The 14,471-nt window shown below is 51.7% G+C and overlaps 1 protein-coding gene across 6 annotated transcripts in view; it reads left to right on the top strand.

Annotated features, from left to right (window-relative positions):
- The window catches only part of LOC119962662 (WD repeat-containing protein 7), an 869,538-nt gene that overhangs the window by 72,302 nt on the left and 782,765 nt on the right, over nt 1-14,471 (top strand). For all 6 annotated transcript variants that reach the window (XM_038790561.1, XM_038790562.1, XM_038790559.1 and 3 more), the window contains 3 exons: nt 5,740-5,846; nt 10,963-11,041; nt 14,112-14,286. In XM_038790561.1, the coding sequence (XP_038646489.1) occupies nt 5,740-5,846; nt 10,963-11,041; nt 14,112-14,286 (361 nt within the window). The remainder of the gene's footprint in view (nt 1-5,739; nt 5,847-10,962; nt 11,042-14,111; nt 14,287-14,471) is intronic.

The raw sequence follows: 14,471 nt of genomic DNA on the forward strand, positions 1-14,471 counted from the left end.
CCAGCTCTCTGAAAGAGCAGCCTACTTAGGCCCAAACACCACATTATCTCTGTAACCTCACCTAGAACCAATTTAGCAGAGCCAACTAACCTAACCTGTGCATCTTTGGACTGTGGAAGGACACCGGAACACCCATAGGAAACCCATACAGACACAGGGAGAAAATACCAACTTCCATGCAGACAGAAACCAAGGTCAAAATGGAACCCGGGTTTATAAGAACATAAGAAGCAGGAGTAGGCCAACTGGTCCCACGAGTCTGCTCCGCCATTCAATAAGATCTTGGCTGACCTTTTTGTGGACTCCGCTCCACTTACCCGCCCATTCATCATAACCCTTATTTCCTTTACTGTTCAAAAATCTATCTTTGGGGCAGCACAGTGGCGCAGTGGGTTAGCCCTGCTGCCTCATGGCGCCGAGGTCCCAGGTTCGAATCCGGCTCTGGGTCACTGTCCGTGTGCAGTTTGCACATTCTCCCCGTATCTGCGTGGGTTTCACCCCCACAACCCAAAGATGTGCAGAGTAGGTGGATTGGCCAAGCTAAATTGCCCCTTAATTGGAAAAAAATAATTGGGTACTCTAAATTTAAAAAAAAAATCTATCTTTGCCTTGAAAACATTTAACGAGATAGCCTCAACTGCTTCACTGGGCAGGGAATTCCACAGATTTAGAACCCTTTGGGTGAAAGACGTTTGTCCTCAACTTGGTCCTAAATCTGCTCCCCCCTAATTTGAGGCTGTGCCCTCCAGTTCTGCTTTCACCCGCCAGTGGAAACAACCTCCCTGCTTCTATCCTATCCATTCCCTTCATAATTTTATATGTTTCTATAAGATCCCCCCTCATTCTTCTAAATTCCAATGAGTATAATTCCAGTCTACTCAGTCTCGCCTCTTAAGCCATTCTCCTCAACTCTGGAGTCAATCTACTGAATCTCTGGCTCTGTGAGGTAGCAGTGCTAACCACTGTGCCATCATGCAGCCCAAATGATTGTATTTGGAATGGTGATATATGGGATTAAATATAGACCTTTTTAAGTGCTCAACATCATATCTTCCCTTGTCCTCCTTGGTTTGCTGTTCATCAACTCACTTTTAATGCTCCATGCATGATTCCAGTCCATAGTCCCCCCTGCCCTTGGGAGATCCTCCCCACCTCACTTTTTTGTCATTCAAAATCAAACCATTGATTCAAAAATATTAGAATTAAGAGACAAATGACCGCTCTGCTTTTCTCTCAATTTTTAAAAATATCAGTTTGACCCTTCCTTTGGGTTTTGAGTGTAAGAAATTGGAATTGCTCCCCCTCCTCCACTTTGCTCGCCCACCTCCACTTTGCTCCCCCACTCTGCTCCCCCTCCCCCACTCTGCTCCCCCTCCCCCACTCTGCTCCCCCTCCCCCGCTCTGCTCCCCCTCCCCCGCTCTGCTCCCCCTCCCCCGCTCTGCTCCCCCTCCCCCGCTCTGCTCCCCCTCCCCCGCTCTGCTCCCCCTCCCCCGCTCTGCTCCCCCTCCCCCGCTCTGCTCCCCCACCCCCGCCCCCACTCTGCTCCCCTTCCCCCGCCCCCACTCTGCTCCCCTTCCCCCGCCCCCACTCTGCTCCCCTTCCCCCGCCCCCACTCTGCTCCCCTTCCCCCGCCCCCACTCTGCTCCCCTTCCCCCGCCCCCACTCTGCTCCCCTTCCCCCGCCCCCACTCTGCTCCCCTTCCCCCCCCCCCACTCTGCTCCCCTTCCCCCGCCCCCACTCTGCTCCCCTTCCCCCGCCCCCACTCTGCTCCCCCACCCCACTCTGCTCCCCCACCCCCACTCTGCTCCCCCACCCCCACTCTGCTCCCCCACCCCCACTCTGCTCCCCCACCCCCACTCTGCTCCCCCACCCCCACTCTGCTCCCCCACCCCCACTCTGCTCCCCCACCCCCACTCTGCTCCCCCACCCCCACTCTGCTCCCCCACCCCCACTCTGCTCCCCCACCCCCACTCTGCTCCCCCACCCCCACTCTGCTCCCCCACCCCCACTCTGCTCCCCCACCCCCACTCTGCTCCCCCCCCACTCTGCTCCCCCTCCCCCACTCTGCTCCCCCTCCCCCACTCTGCTCCCCCTCCCCCACTCTGCCCCCCTCCCCCACTCTGCTCCCCCCCCCCCACTCTGCCCTCCCCCACTCTGCTCCCCTCCCCCACTCTGCTCCCCTCCCCCACTCTGCCCTCTCCCCTCCCCCACTCTGCTCCCCCTCCCCCACTCTGCTCCCCTCCCCCACTCTGCTCCCCCTCCCCCACTCTGCTCCCCCTCCCCCACTCTGCTCCCCCTCCCCCACTCTGCTCCCCCTCCCCCACTCTGCTCCCCCTCCCCCACTCTGCTCCCCCTCCCCCACTCTGCTCCCCCTCCCCCACTCTGCTCCCCCTCCCCCACTCTGCTCCCCCTCCCCCACTCTGCTCCCCCTCCCCCACTCTGCTCCCCCTCCCCCACTCTGCTCCCCCTCCCCCACTCTGCTCCCCCTCCCCCACTCTGCTCCCCCTCCCCCACTCTGCTCCCCCTCCCCCACTCTGCTCCCCCTCCCCCACTCTGCTCCCCCTCCCCCACTCTGCTCCCCCTCCCCCACTCTGCTCCCCCTCCCCCACTCTGCTCCCCCTCCCCCACTCTGCTCCCCCTCCCCCACTCTGCTCCCCCTCCCCCACTCTGCTCCCCCTCCCCCACTCTGCTCCCCCTCCCCCACTCTGCTCCCCCTCCCCCACTCTGCTCCCCCCCCCCCACTCTGCTCCCCTCCCCCACTCTGCTCCCCTCCCCCACTCTGCTCCCCTCCCCCACTCTGCTCCCCCTCCCCCACTCTGCTCCCCCTCCCCCACTCTGCTCCCCCTCCCCCACTCTGCTCCCCCTCCCCCACTCTGCTCCCCCTCCCCCACTCTGCTCCCCTCCCCCACTCTGCTCCCCCTCCCCCACTCTGCTCCCCCTCCCCCACTCTGCTCCCCCTCCCCACTCTGCTCCCCCTCCCCCACTCTGCTCCCCCTCCCCCACTCTGCTCCCCCTCCCCCACTCTGCTCCCCCTCCCCCACTCTGCTCCCCCTCCCCCACTCTGCTCCCCCTCCCCCACTCTGCTCCCCCTCCCCCACTCTGCTCCCCCTCCCCCACTCTGCTCCCCCTCCCCCACTCTGCTCCCCCTCCCCCACTCTGCTCCCCCTCCCCCACTCTGCTCCCCCACTCCCACTCTGCTCCCCCACCCCCACTCTGCTCCCCCACCCCCACTCTGCTCCCCCACCCCCACTCTGCTCCCCCACCCCCACTCTGCTCCCCCACCCCCACTCTGCTCCCCACCCCCACTCTGCTCCCCCACCCCCACTCTGCTCCCCCACCCCCACTCTGCTCCCCCACCCCCTCTGCTCCCCCACACCCCACTCTGCTCCCCCACCCCCACTCTGCTCCCCCACCCCACTCTGCTCCCCACCCCCACTCTGCTCCCCTCCCCTCCCCTTCCCCCCTCCCCTCCCCTTCCCCCCTCCCTCCCCTTCCCCCCTCCCCTCCCCTTCCCCCCCTCCCCTTCCCCCCTCCCCCCTCCCCTCCCCCCCTCCCCTCCCCTCCCCCCCTCCCCTCCCCTTCCCCCCCTCCCCTTCCCCCCCTCCCCTTCCCCCCCTCCCCTTCCCCCTCCCCTTCCCCCTCCCTTCCCCCTCCCCTTCCCCCTCCCCTTCCCCTCCCCTTCCCCCTCCCCTTCCCCCTCCCCTTCCCCCTCCCCTTCCCCCTCCCCTTCCCCCTCCCCTTCCCCCTCCCCTTCCCCCTCCCCTTCCCCCTCCCCTTCCCCTCCCCCTCCCCCTCCCCCTCCCCTTCCCCCTCCCCTTCCCCCTCCCCTTCCCCCTCCCCTTCCCCCTCCCCTTCCCCCCTCCCCTCCCCTTCCCCCTCCCCCTCCCCTTCCCCCCTCCCCTCCCCTCCCCTCCCCTTCCCCCTCCCCTCCCCTTCCCCTCCCCTTCCCCCTCCCCTCCCCTTCCCCACTCCCCCCTCCCCTTCCCCCCTCCCCTTCCCCCCCTCCCCTTCCCCCTCCCCTTCCCCTTCCCCCTCCCCTTCCCCCCTTCCCCCCTCCCCTTCCCCCCTCCCCTTCCCCCCTCCCCTTCCCCCCTCCCCTTCTCCCCTTTCCCCTTCCCCTTCCCCTTCCCCTTTCCCCTTTCCCCTGCTCCCCCGCTCCCCCGTGCTGCCCCGCCTCGCTCCCCGCCTCGCTCCCCGCCTCGCTCCCCGCCTCGCTCCCCGCCTCGCTCCCCGCCTCGCTCCCCGCCTCGCTCCCCGCCTCGCTCCCCCGCCGCCCCGCTCCCCCTCACTCTTCCCTCCCTCCTCTTCCCCCCCTCTTCCCCCCTCTTCCCCTTCCCTCTTCCCCCCTCTTCCCCCTCTTCCCCCCTCTTCCCCCCCTCTTCCACCCCCCTCTTCCACCCCCCTCTTCCACCCCCCTCTTCCACCCCCCTCTTCCCCCCCCCTCTTCCACCCCCCTCTTCCACCCCCCTCTTCCACCCCCCTCTTCCACCCCCCTCTTCCACCCCCCTCTTCCACCCCCCCTCTTCCACCCCCCCTCTTCCACCCCCCCTCTTCCACCCCCCCTCTTCCACCCCCCCTCTTCCCCCCCCCCTCTTCCACCCCCCCTCTTCCACCCCCCCTCTTCCCCCCCCCCTCTTCCACCCTCCCTCTTCCACCCCCCCTCTTCCACCCCCCCTCTTCCACCCCCCCTCTTCCACCCCCCCTCTTCCACCCCCCCCTCTTCCACCCCCCCTCTTCCACCCCCCCCTCTTCCACCCCCCCCTCTTCCACCCCCCCCTCTTCCACCCCCCCCTCTTCCACCCCCCCCTCTTCCACCCCCCCCTCTTCCACCCCCCCCTCTTCCACCCCCCCTCTTCCACCCCCCCCTCTTCCACCCCCCCCTCTTCCACCCCCCCTCTTCCTCCCTCCCTCCCTCTTGCCTCCCTCCCTCCCTCTTGCCTCCCTCCCTCCGTCTTGCCTCCCTCCCTCCCTCTTACCTCCCTCCCTCCCTCTTACCTCCCTCCCTCCCTCTTACCTCCCTCCCTCCCTCTTACCTCCCTCCCTCCCTCTTACCTCCCTCCCTCTCTGCCCCCACCTGCCCTTTCCTCCCCTCTCTTTTTCTCCAGCTAACTCCCTCTTTTCTCTCCCCCAGCTGCCTCCCCATCCTGCTGCCGCGCCATCCGCATCTTCCACTCACCGTTCTCCACTTTGCCTCAGCTCCAACTTTCTTCTTTTTTTCTTCTGTTCATTGTGCAAATATTTTGTTGAAGTGCAAATTGTTTTGGTTGAGACACAATGAGGCAAATTTCTCAACCCTGAAAAACAATTTCTAGGTGTTTTTGTCCAATTTGTTTATATGGTTTTACTCTTTTTTTTCAAGAAAGTAATGAACTCAGAGAAGGTATAATAAATGCTCATTTTCCGTAAATTTATTCTGGTTGCCATTTATGAAAGTGAAAGCATGGGGAGGAATCTGTTTGTTTCTTTGTTTAATATGAAACCCATAGTAGTTGAAGCTTAATTCACAGAAACGAAACACTCAGTTTGGGAAAACAGCTCCAGCTTATTACAAGCCCAACCTAAATTATTTTACTTACTTTATTATTATCTTGTACACTCAAAACTTTACTGTCAAACACGTTGACTGTTAATAGGATGAATGGCCACCCAAAACCTGGCTGTACGTAGGAAAAGCCCATTTGCTGCTGAATTCATGCACTAACCACTTATTGTATTTTTATGCTCCTGTGTATAAACAGATCATTCCTAGGGCTTTACTGTTTGGCCACACATCATCCATCACTTGCCTTTCTAAAGCTAATGCCAGCAGTGAGAAACAGTATGTCGTCAGTGCTTCTGAAAGTGGGTGAGTATGATTGAAAAATGGGAACTCCACAGTTTGTTAAAGTAGTCGCAATTCCATTAGGAAATGCAGTCTTTAATCCCAATAAGTAGTTCAGCATTCTTAAGGAAGTATGCGATAATGGTAAAAATGTTCATACTGTGACAAAACATACAATGATTATTTAATAGAAGTCAAAATGGGGAAGGGAAACACAGGAAAATGGACACATACTGTTGAAAAATGTTCAAGATCCTGAAAAGATGACTCTCTGGAGAAATGACATGCTTTAGAGGAAATATGCAGGTTCTATGATGGTTTAAAGTTTGTTCATGTGGAAGCTGGTTGATTTTGACATGCCCTTAACTTCTTTTTGCCCATCACATGTTTGCACACTTCAAATTATGACGCTAGCGATATTTCAGTAAGGGAATCGAGGCTTAAGGGGATAAGGTGGGAAAGTTGAGCTGACGATTATATCAGATCAGCCATAATGTCATTGAATAGTAAAGCAAATTTGATGGGCCGAATCACCTACTTTTGCTCCTACATCTTCAAGTCTTATGATAACGTTAGTGCTGTGTGGTGTTCTTTGTGTTGCTAAATTCAGGATGGTTGGCGTGGTGTTTCCAAAGACCACAAAAAAGCTTTAACTTCAACAAAGCTGTACATTTATTAACACTACTAATTTGGATTCCTAAATAATAGTTTTTTTTTAATGTTTTTTTTATTGAGTTTTCATATTTTATATTGAACAAATAACAAATTATTAGAGAGAAAAAAAACATGCAAAATTAACATGTATATTTACAGGTAAGCATCTTTGTAATAACAACTGTGGCCGCCCCCTTTAGCTGGCTTACACCCCCCCCCCCCCCCCCCCCCCCCCCCCGATTCCCGTCCATTTTCCCCTTATTCTTGGCCACCCGACTATTCTTCCTCTTGTACGTTGGCCACAAACAGGTCCCGGAACAATTGCATGAATGGCTCCCACGTTCTGTGGAAGCCGTCGTCCGACCCTCGGATGGCGAATTTGATTTTCTCCATTTGGAGAGATTCCGAGAGGTCGGACAGCCAGTCTGCAGCTCTGGGCGGTGCTGCTGACCGCCAGCCAAACAGGATTCTACGGCGGGCGATCAGGGAGGCAAGGGCAAGGGCGTCCGCCCTCCCCAGGAATAGATCTGGCTGGTCTGAAACCCCGAAGACCGCCACTATCAGGCATGGCTCCACCCTCACCCCCACCACTTTGGACATAGCCTCGAAGAAGGCTGTCCAGTACTCCACAAGTCTGGGGCAAGACCAGAACATGTGGGCGTGGTTGGCCGGGCCTCTTTGGCACCGTTCGCATCTGTCCTCCACCTCCGGGAAGAACCTACTCATACGGTTTCTTGTTAAGTGGGCTCTATGTACCACTTTTAGTTGCGTCAGGCTGAGCCTTGCGCACGTGGAGGTGGAGTTGACCCTATGCAGTGCTTCACTCCAGAGTCCCCACCCTATCTCAATCCCTAGGTCGTCCTTCCATTTCATTCTTGTTGCGTCCAGTACGGTGTCGTCCCTTTCTACCAGTCGGTCATACATGTCGCTACAGTTCCCTTTCTCTAGGATACTTGCGTCCAGTAGGTCTTCCAGTAGTGTCTGTCGTGGCGGTTGTGGGTACGTCCTTGTCTCCTTTCGTAGGAAGTTTTTGAGCTGCAGGTACCGTAGCTCGTTCCCCCCCCCCAGCTAGCCGAAATTTCCCTGTCAGTTCGTCCAGTGTTGTGATCCTGTCGTCCATGTATAGGTCCCTGACTGTCGGTGTCCCCCCGTCCTGCCTCCACCTTTTGAAGGTGGCGTCAGTCAGTGCTGGTGTGAACCTATGGTTGTTGCAGATGGGAGCCTTGTCGGACATTTTGGTCAGGCTAAATTGCTGCCGCAGTTGGTTCCAGGATTGGAGGGTGGCTGTCACCACTGGGCTGTTGGAGTGTTTTTTGGGTGGGGATGGGAGTGCTGCCGTGGCGAGGGCCCGGAGGGAGGTCCCCATGCAGGAGGCCTCCTCCACACGCACCCACTCGGCTTCTGGATCCATCCCCTTACTCGCTCGGCTGTTGCCGCCCAGTGGTAGAATTGTAGATTTGGGAGGGCTAGTCCCCCCCTGGATTTTGTTTTTTGTAGGACCTTCTTTGGGATCCTAGCATTTTTACCCCCCCCCCCCCCCCCCCCCCCCCCCCCCCCCCCCATACGAACGCTATGATAAGTTTGTCCAGCACTTTGAAAAAGGCCTTGGGGATGTAGATCGGAATGGATCTAAACAGGAAGAGGAACCTGGGCAGTACGTTCATTTTGATCGTCTGGACTCTCCCCGCGAGGGAGAGTGGGAGTGTATTCCATCTTTGCAGGTCCTTTTTTACTTCCTCCGTCAGGCTGGTGAGGTTCCATTTGTGGATCCCTTTCCAGTCATGGGCTATTTGGATCCCCAGGTAGCGGAATTTGTGTCGGGCTTGTTTGAACGGCAGCCCCTTTAGTGCTGCCCCACCCCTGCGGGTGTACTGGGAAGATCTCGCTTTTGCTCATGTTGAGTTTGTAGCCTGAGAAGGCTCCAAACTCTTTCAGGAGCGCGATGATTCTGTCCATGCTGCTTTGTGGGTCCAAGAGTCCCAGGTTCGATTCCCTGCTGGGTCACTGTCTGTGCGGAGTCTGCATGTTCTCCCCATGTAGGTTTCCTCCGGGTGCTCCAGTGTCCTCCCATGGTCCAAAGACATTCAGGTTAGGTGGATTGACCATGATAAATTGCCCTTAGTGACCAAAAAGGTTAGGAGGGGTTATTGGGTTGTGGGAATCGGGTGGCAGTGAGGGCTTAAGTGGGTCGGTGCAGACTCGATGGGCCGAATGGTCTCCTGCATTGTATGTTCTATGTACACTTATCTACAACTAATCTCTACACTATTTTAAACTATGATCTGCTCTCACTCACACTATCTTTCCTTCAGTCTGTACTCTAGCTAACTCCACTTCTCTCCTCCCACACATCAATGTCTTATATACTTGTAACTCTAGCTCCCTCTGGGGGCTGATCTAGACATTTCATTAACCCTTGCAGTTCTTACATCCATGATAATACCACATGCTGCTTAATCTTGGTTCCACAGTGCTCAGATCAAATATTTTCAAAAATCAGTCGATATGAACTCCTGTCGCAAGAAACATCCAGCAGTATTTTTGGGATGAAAGATTATTGGCACAATGCCACGCTGCAGTGAAATTAAATTTTTTCAGCCCTGGTAACAAAAAGATAGAGAGCTAATTGACAGAGCTGGTGTTTCTGTAGAAAGACTGTGACCAACACAATCTTGACACCTACAATTGCTGTCTGTGTTGATTTTAATATTTCTAAATGGGGTTTAATTCCTAACCGTAGAATAATATTTTTGCCCTCGAGAGAGTAGAGGTGAATAACTAACATAATTCTGGGATTCAGGAGCTCAAGTGATAGGATTAAGGAAATTGAATTTGTTCTGTTTGGAAAAGGGAATCGAAGGTAACGTGATAAAAATTTTCAAGATTATGAAGGAACTGATGGAACTGATCCAGACAAATGTTCACCATGGCCAAGGTTTTTGACCAGATAAAATGAGTCTTAAAAATTGATAAGTTAGCAGTAACGAAAAGCCAGATGCCGCTTTTTCAAACCAAAGAATAGTGTTGACATGTGGTCGGTTATCAAATAAGGCCAGTGAGGTGTAAATGACTGTGTCATTGGATGTAGAGCTGTTTAGTAGTACTGGACTTGAGTGTTGCTGGGAAAAGAGACGTGTCAAGCTTTTTGTCTTTTATTCATGAGGACATTTTGAAGAATACCAGTCATGGGGGGAAAGCAGTTGATACTGCATGAGAAGAGAGTGCTGATTGGTTGACAAGTGGCCTTGTTGTGTTGCCATGGAGAATGCACAAGTTGCTGCTGACTGACCAAAAACTGCCAAGCCTCGTTTGAGATTTAAACCAGGCAGCTTGACCTTGATTGTTCATCAAGGGGCTGATTTAGCTCACTGAGCTAAATTGCTGGCTTTTAAAGCAGACCAAAGCAGGCCAGCAGCACGGTTCGATTCCTGTACCAGCCTCCCCGGACAGGCGTCAGAATGTGGCGACTAGGGGCTTTTCACAGTAACTTCATTGAAGCCTACTCGTGACAATAAGCGATTTTCATTTCATTTCATTTCATTTTTAATTTCATTGTTTTCCAGTATAAATTGTTGTTTTCGCCTTATACTGGTATTCTTGCGAAGTGTCCTGATGAGTGTTAAACGGAAAGCTTCAACATGTCACTTTTTTTCTTCAGCAAAACTATTAGGTGCATTTTTGGAGGCATAATTGAGTGTTATGATAAGCTGGTTGAACCCCGTAAAAGAAACAGATGACAATGTAATAGCCTTTTCACATTTTCGAAGAAATCATTAGTTCACATGCTCTGGCCAAACAGCTGTGCCCCCTGGGCAGTACACCATATGCACTCTTCACCCCATTTGGAAGACTTGTTATCTCCTGGGAGTGGTGGAAAACAGTCCAATTAGGGGGAGATAGCTGGAGAATGTTTTTACAACTTGTACTAGTTCGAAAAATAATCCAGGAAATCTCTCTAGGCCTGATTAACATTACGAAGTGCATAGCTTTTTGTGTGGGGAGATCTCTGCTGCAGGCAATTTGCCTGCAGTGCTGTGGTGAGAAAGCTCTTGCTTGAAGGAATTTAGTAAATCAGTGTTCACCTCACGAAACCGGAATCTATTACACAGATTCACTATTTTCTGCTTGGGGTAGGTTGGGAAGAACCTCTTAACATTCAGTCTAATTCTGCATAAATTGAGAGTGTGACCCCTGGAACTTCCCAAACCAGTTTGGTTGAAATAATTTGTCTACATAAGCACAATCCCTTCATCATTTTGTAAACCTCAGTCCGTTCACCCCCATGCCTGTGCTTAGTTGAATATGGAGACTTTGACTTTGTCTTGGAAACTTCAGTCGATTGAATTAACTCCCAACGTTTATTGGATGGATCTCCTGAGTTATTCAAGATATTATTCAAGACATAGTTTGTGTTTATGCTAAAAGATACTTAATTAAATCTACAGCATGATCTAAATATATTGCTCATACAAAAAATTTCTTGCAGAGAGATGTGTCTTTGGGATGTGAATGATGGAAGATGCATCGAATTTACTAAACTGGCATGCACTCATACTGGTATACAAGTGAGTATACGTGAAATTGCTGGAACCCTTATAAACTTTTTTTAAATTCTGGAATATGAAATAGTTGTCCCCTGTTTCTGTGTTTTGTTTTGCCATGAAGCAGAACCACTCTCCCATTATGCAAAATTAATTGCATTACTTTGCAATTCCGGCCTTGTATATTTTAATCTTTATTATATAGTGTCACAAGTAGTCTTACATTAACACTGCAATGAAGTTACTGTGAAAACCCCCTAGTCGCCACACTTGGCGCATGTTCGGTACACAGAGGGAGAATTTAGAATATTCAATTCACCTAACAAGCACGTCTTTCGGGACTTGTGGGAGGAAACCGGAGCACCCGGAGGAAACCCACGCAGACACTGGGAGAACGTGCAGACTCCGCGCAGACAGTGACCCAAGTGGGAATTGAACCCGGGACCCTGGCGCTGTGAAGCAACAGTGCTGACCACTGTGATATCGTGCCACCTATGTAAATTGCTCAAGGACATTCTCTCACATAGCTAGGTTTATCACGTGTATAATTTTAGTCATGATGTGGAGATGCCGGCATTGGACGTAGTGGGCACAGTAAGAAGTCTTATAACACCAGGTTAAAGTCTAACACGTTTGTTTCGAATCACTAGCTTTTGGAGCGCAGCTCCTTTCTCGGGTGAATGAAGAGGTGGGTTTCAGAAACACACATATAGACAAAGTCAGTGATGCAAATCGATACTTTGAATGTGAATCTTTGCATGTAATTAAGTCTTTCGAGGTCCAGACGGAGCGACTGGAGAGAGGGATAATCACAGGTTAAAGAGGTGTGAATTGTCTGGCCAGAACAGTTGGTAGGATTTTGCAAGCCCAGGCCAGATAGTGGGGGGTGAATGTAATGCAACATGAATCCAAGCTCCCGGTTGAAGCCGTACTCATGTGTGCTATCAGTTTCTGCTCGTCGATTCTGCGTTGTCGCGTGTCCTGAAGGCTGCCTTGAAGAACGCTTACCAGAAGATCAGAGGCTGATGCCCTTGACTCCTGAACAGGTTCCCTGACTGGAAGGGAACATTCCTGCCTGGTGATTGACGCGCGATGTCCGTTCATCCGTTGTTGTAGCATCTGCGTGGTCTTGCCAATGTATTACGCCTCGGGACATACTTTCCTGCAATGTATGAGGTTGGCCGAGTTGCACGAGTATGTACTGCTTACCTGATGGGTGGTGTTCTCGCGTGTAATGGTGGTACCCATGTCGATGAGCTGGCACGTATTGCAGAGGTTGCCATGGCAGGGTTGTGTGGTGGTGTGGTCGCTGTTCTCCTGAAGGCTAGGTAGTTTGCTGCGAACAACTTACCTGCAATGACTCGCATTTAAAGTATCGTCTTACATTATTGAATTTGTCTATATATGTGTTTTTGGAACCCACCTTTTTTTCACCTGAGGAAGGAGCTTCGCTTTGAAAGCTAGTCATTCAAAACAAACCTGTTGGACTTTACTCTGGTGTTTTAAGACTTCTTGCTATAATTTTGGTGTAATTCCTTGGACCACCTGTGCACTTGATTGTCTTAGGCAGAGTATTTTGTAACATGTTGAAAATGTAAATATTGCTATGTTTGAAGTAATTAAAATTTGCTGGCCAGCAGAAAGATTTGCAAATGCATGTAAGCAAGTAGGTGCAATGTTCAAGTGGGGCTTGAATCAGAGAGTCATTTTGGCAGAGGTGGTCATTCAGCCCATAATGGGTTAGAATAACAGGTGGAGTTAGATTGTGGCTGATTGGGGTGGGCTGCAAGGGATGCATTGAAGTAGTTGTCTGGAGGCGACAAAAGCATGGATCAGAATTTTGACAGCAACTGGACAAGCACAGGTGGAAATGTGCGATATTATGCAGGTGGAAATAGGTAGTGTTTCTAGACTACAACAGGAATCAAGTGGACACTGAGTTTGGGAACAACGTTATTCTCTCTGAGATAGTCCATTGGGAGGTAGTCGTAATTAGTGGCAGGAGTGTGGTGTTTTAAGCGGAGGCCAAAGATATCTGGATGTGGATAAAACAGCCTGAGAGGACGGGCAATGAAGGATTTGAGAATGCTGAGGGCAAGGTAGAGATTGTTGTCATTGGTGTATGTGTGGATACCGATCTCGTAGTGAATATGATATTGCCAGTTAGCAACACATAGGTTTGGAATAGGAGCCAAGCATTGTTCTTTGGAGAACTGCAAAACAATCACCTTCAAACTCCCCAAGGTGCTTGACAGGAGCTTGTGCAGTTGAAAATTCATACTAACTACATTTGGTTAAAGAGATGGGTTTTGAGGGAGTTGTTGGAGGATGATGGAATGGTGCAGAATTTTAGATTGGAAATTCAAGAGCTTCTTAGCGCCTAAATGGTTAAAAGCATGCCAAATATTAGCACATAAGGATGCACAAATGGCCAGAGTTGGAGTGGTGTAGGGCTGGGGAAGTGACAGAAGTAAGATGAGACAGAGCCATGAAGGAGTTGAACATGATGATGAGAATTTTAAAACAAGGCACAACATTTCACCACAAGTTTCACATGTCATAGAAAAATTAAATTTGTGTTCCTGTGAGGCTTGTATCAGTTGACATTTTTAAGACTATCGTCGCTTCAATTTTGTAAATTAAGATTCTCAAGACGTAATGGAACAAAGATAAATGGAGATGAGATTATAGATCAGCCATGATGTAATTGTATTGCAAGACAGATTCAAGATTGTGTGGCTCATTCCCAAAACTACTCTGGAGAGAATGGTATTGACATGAAAGCAGAAACAATTGCTGGAGGTGATGGGGTTGTGATCAATTGGTGAGAGAGAACTAAGTGGTGAGTACTTCTGAACAAGGCAATAAGGAGATGCGTTGGAGGAAGTGGCATGGTCAACCATGCCAAAGACTGCATTGGATCTCAATCACAAGAAGGTTAGGTCTCTGGTGGTGTGAATACCTGATTAGAGAGATCTAAACATGATACGTGAAAGGGGGGCACTGATTTGTGAGGTGAAAACATTGGGAAGGTTCAAAAAGGGATAGAATTGTAGTTTTTAATTTTCTCATTCTATTATTGTATCAAAAATAGTTTTATCAGTTCAGCATTGGGACACAACGTGAAGGAAGACTACTGTGCTATGGACATTACCCAGAAATCCTTGTAGTTGATGCCATTAGCCTGGAGGTCCTTTATTCTTTGGTGTCCAAGATTTCTCCTGATTGGATTAGTTCAGTGAGCATTATACGTTCACTCAGAACACAAGGTGAGGATTTAATTTTGTGAACCTGCATTGACATTTTTTCTTTTGTATAATTATTACAAGTTATAACAAAGCTATAATTCGAACTTTTGAAAATTTGTTATAGAGATGATTTTAATAAGTCATTCATTATTTAAATTCCACGTGTCAAATTTATCAGACTACGTCTTGGCAACGGTACCCCACTC

This window comes from Scyliorhinus canicula, chromosome 3 (genome assembly GCF_902713615.1).
Source record: "Scyliorhinus canicula chromosome 3, sScyCan1.1, whole genome shotgun sequence".
Classification (NCBI taxonomy): domain Eukaryota; kingdom Metazoa; phylum Chordata; class Chondrichthyes; order Carcharhiniformes; family Scyliorhinidae; genus Scyliorhinus; species Scyliorhinus canicula.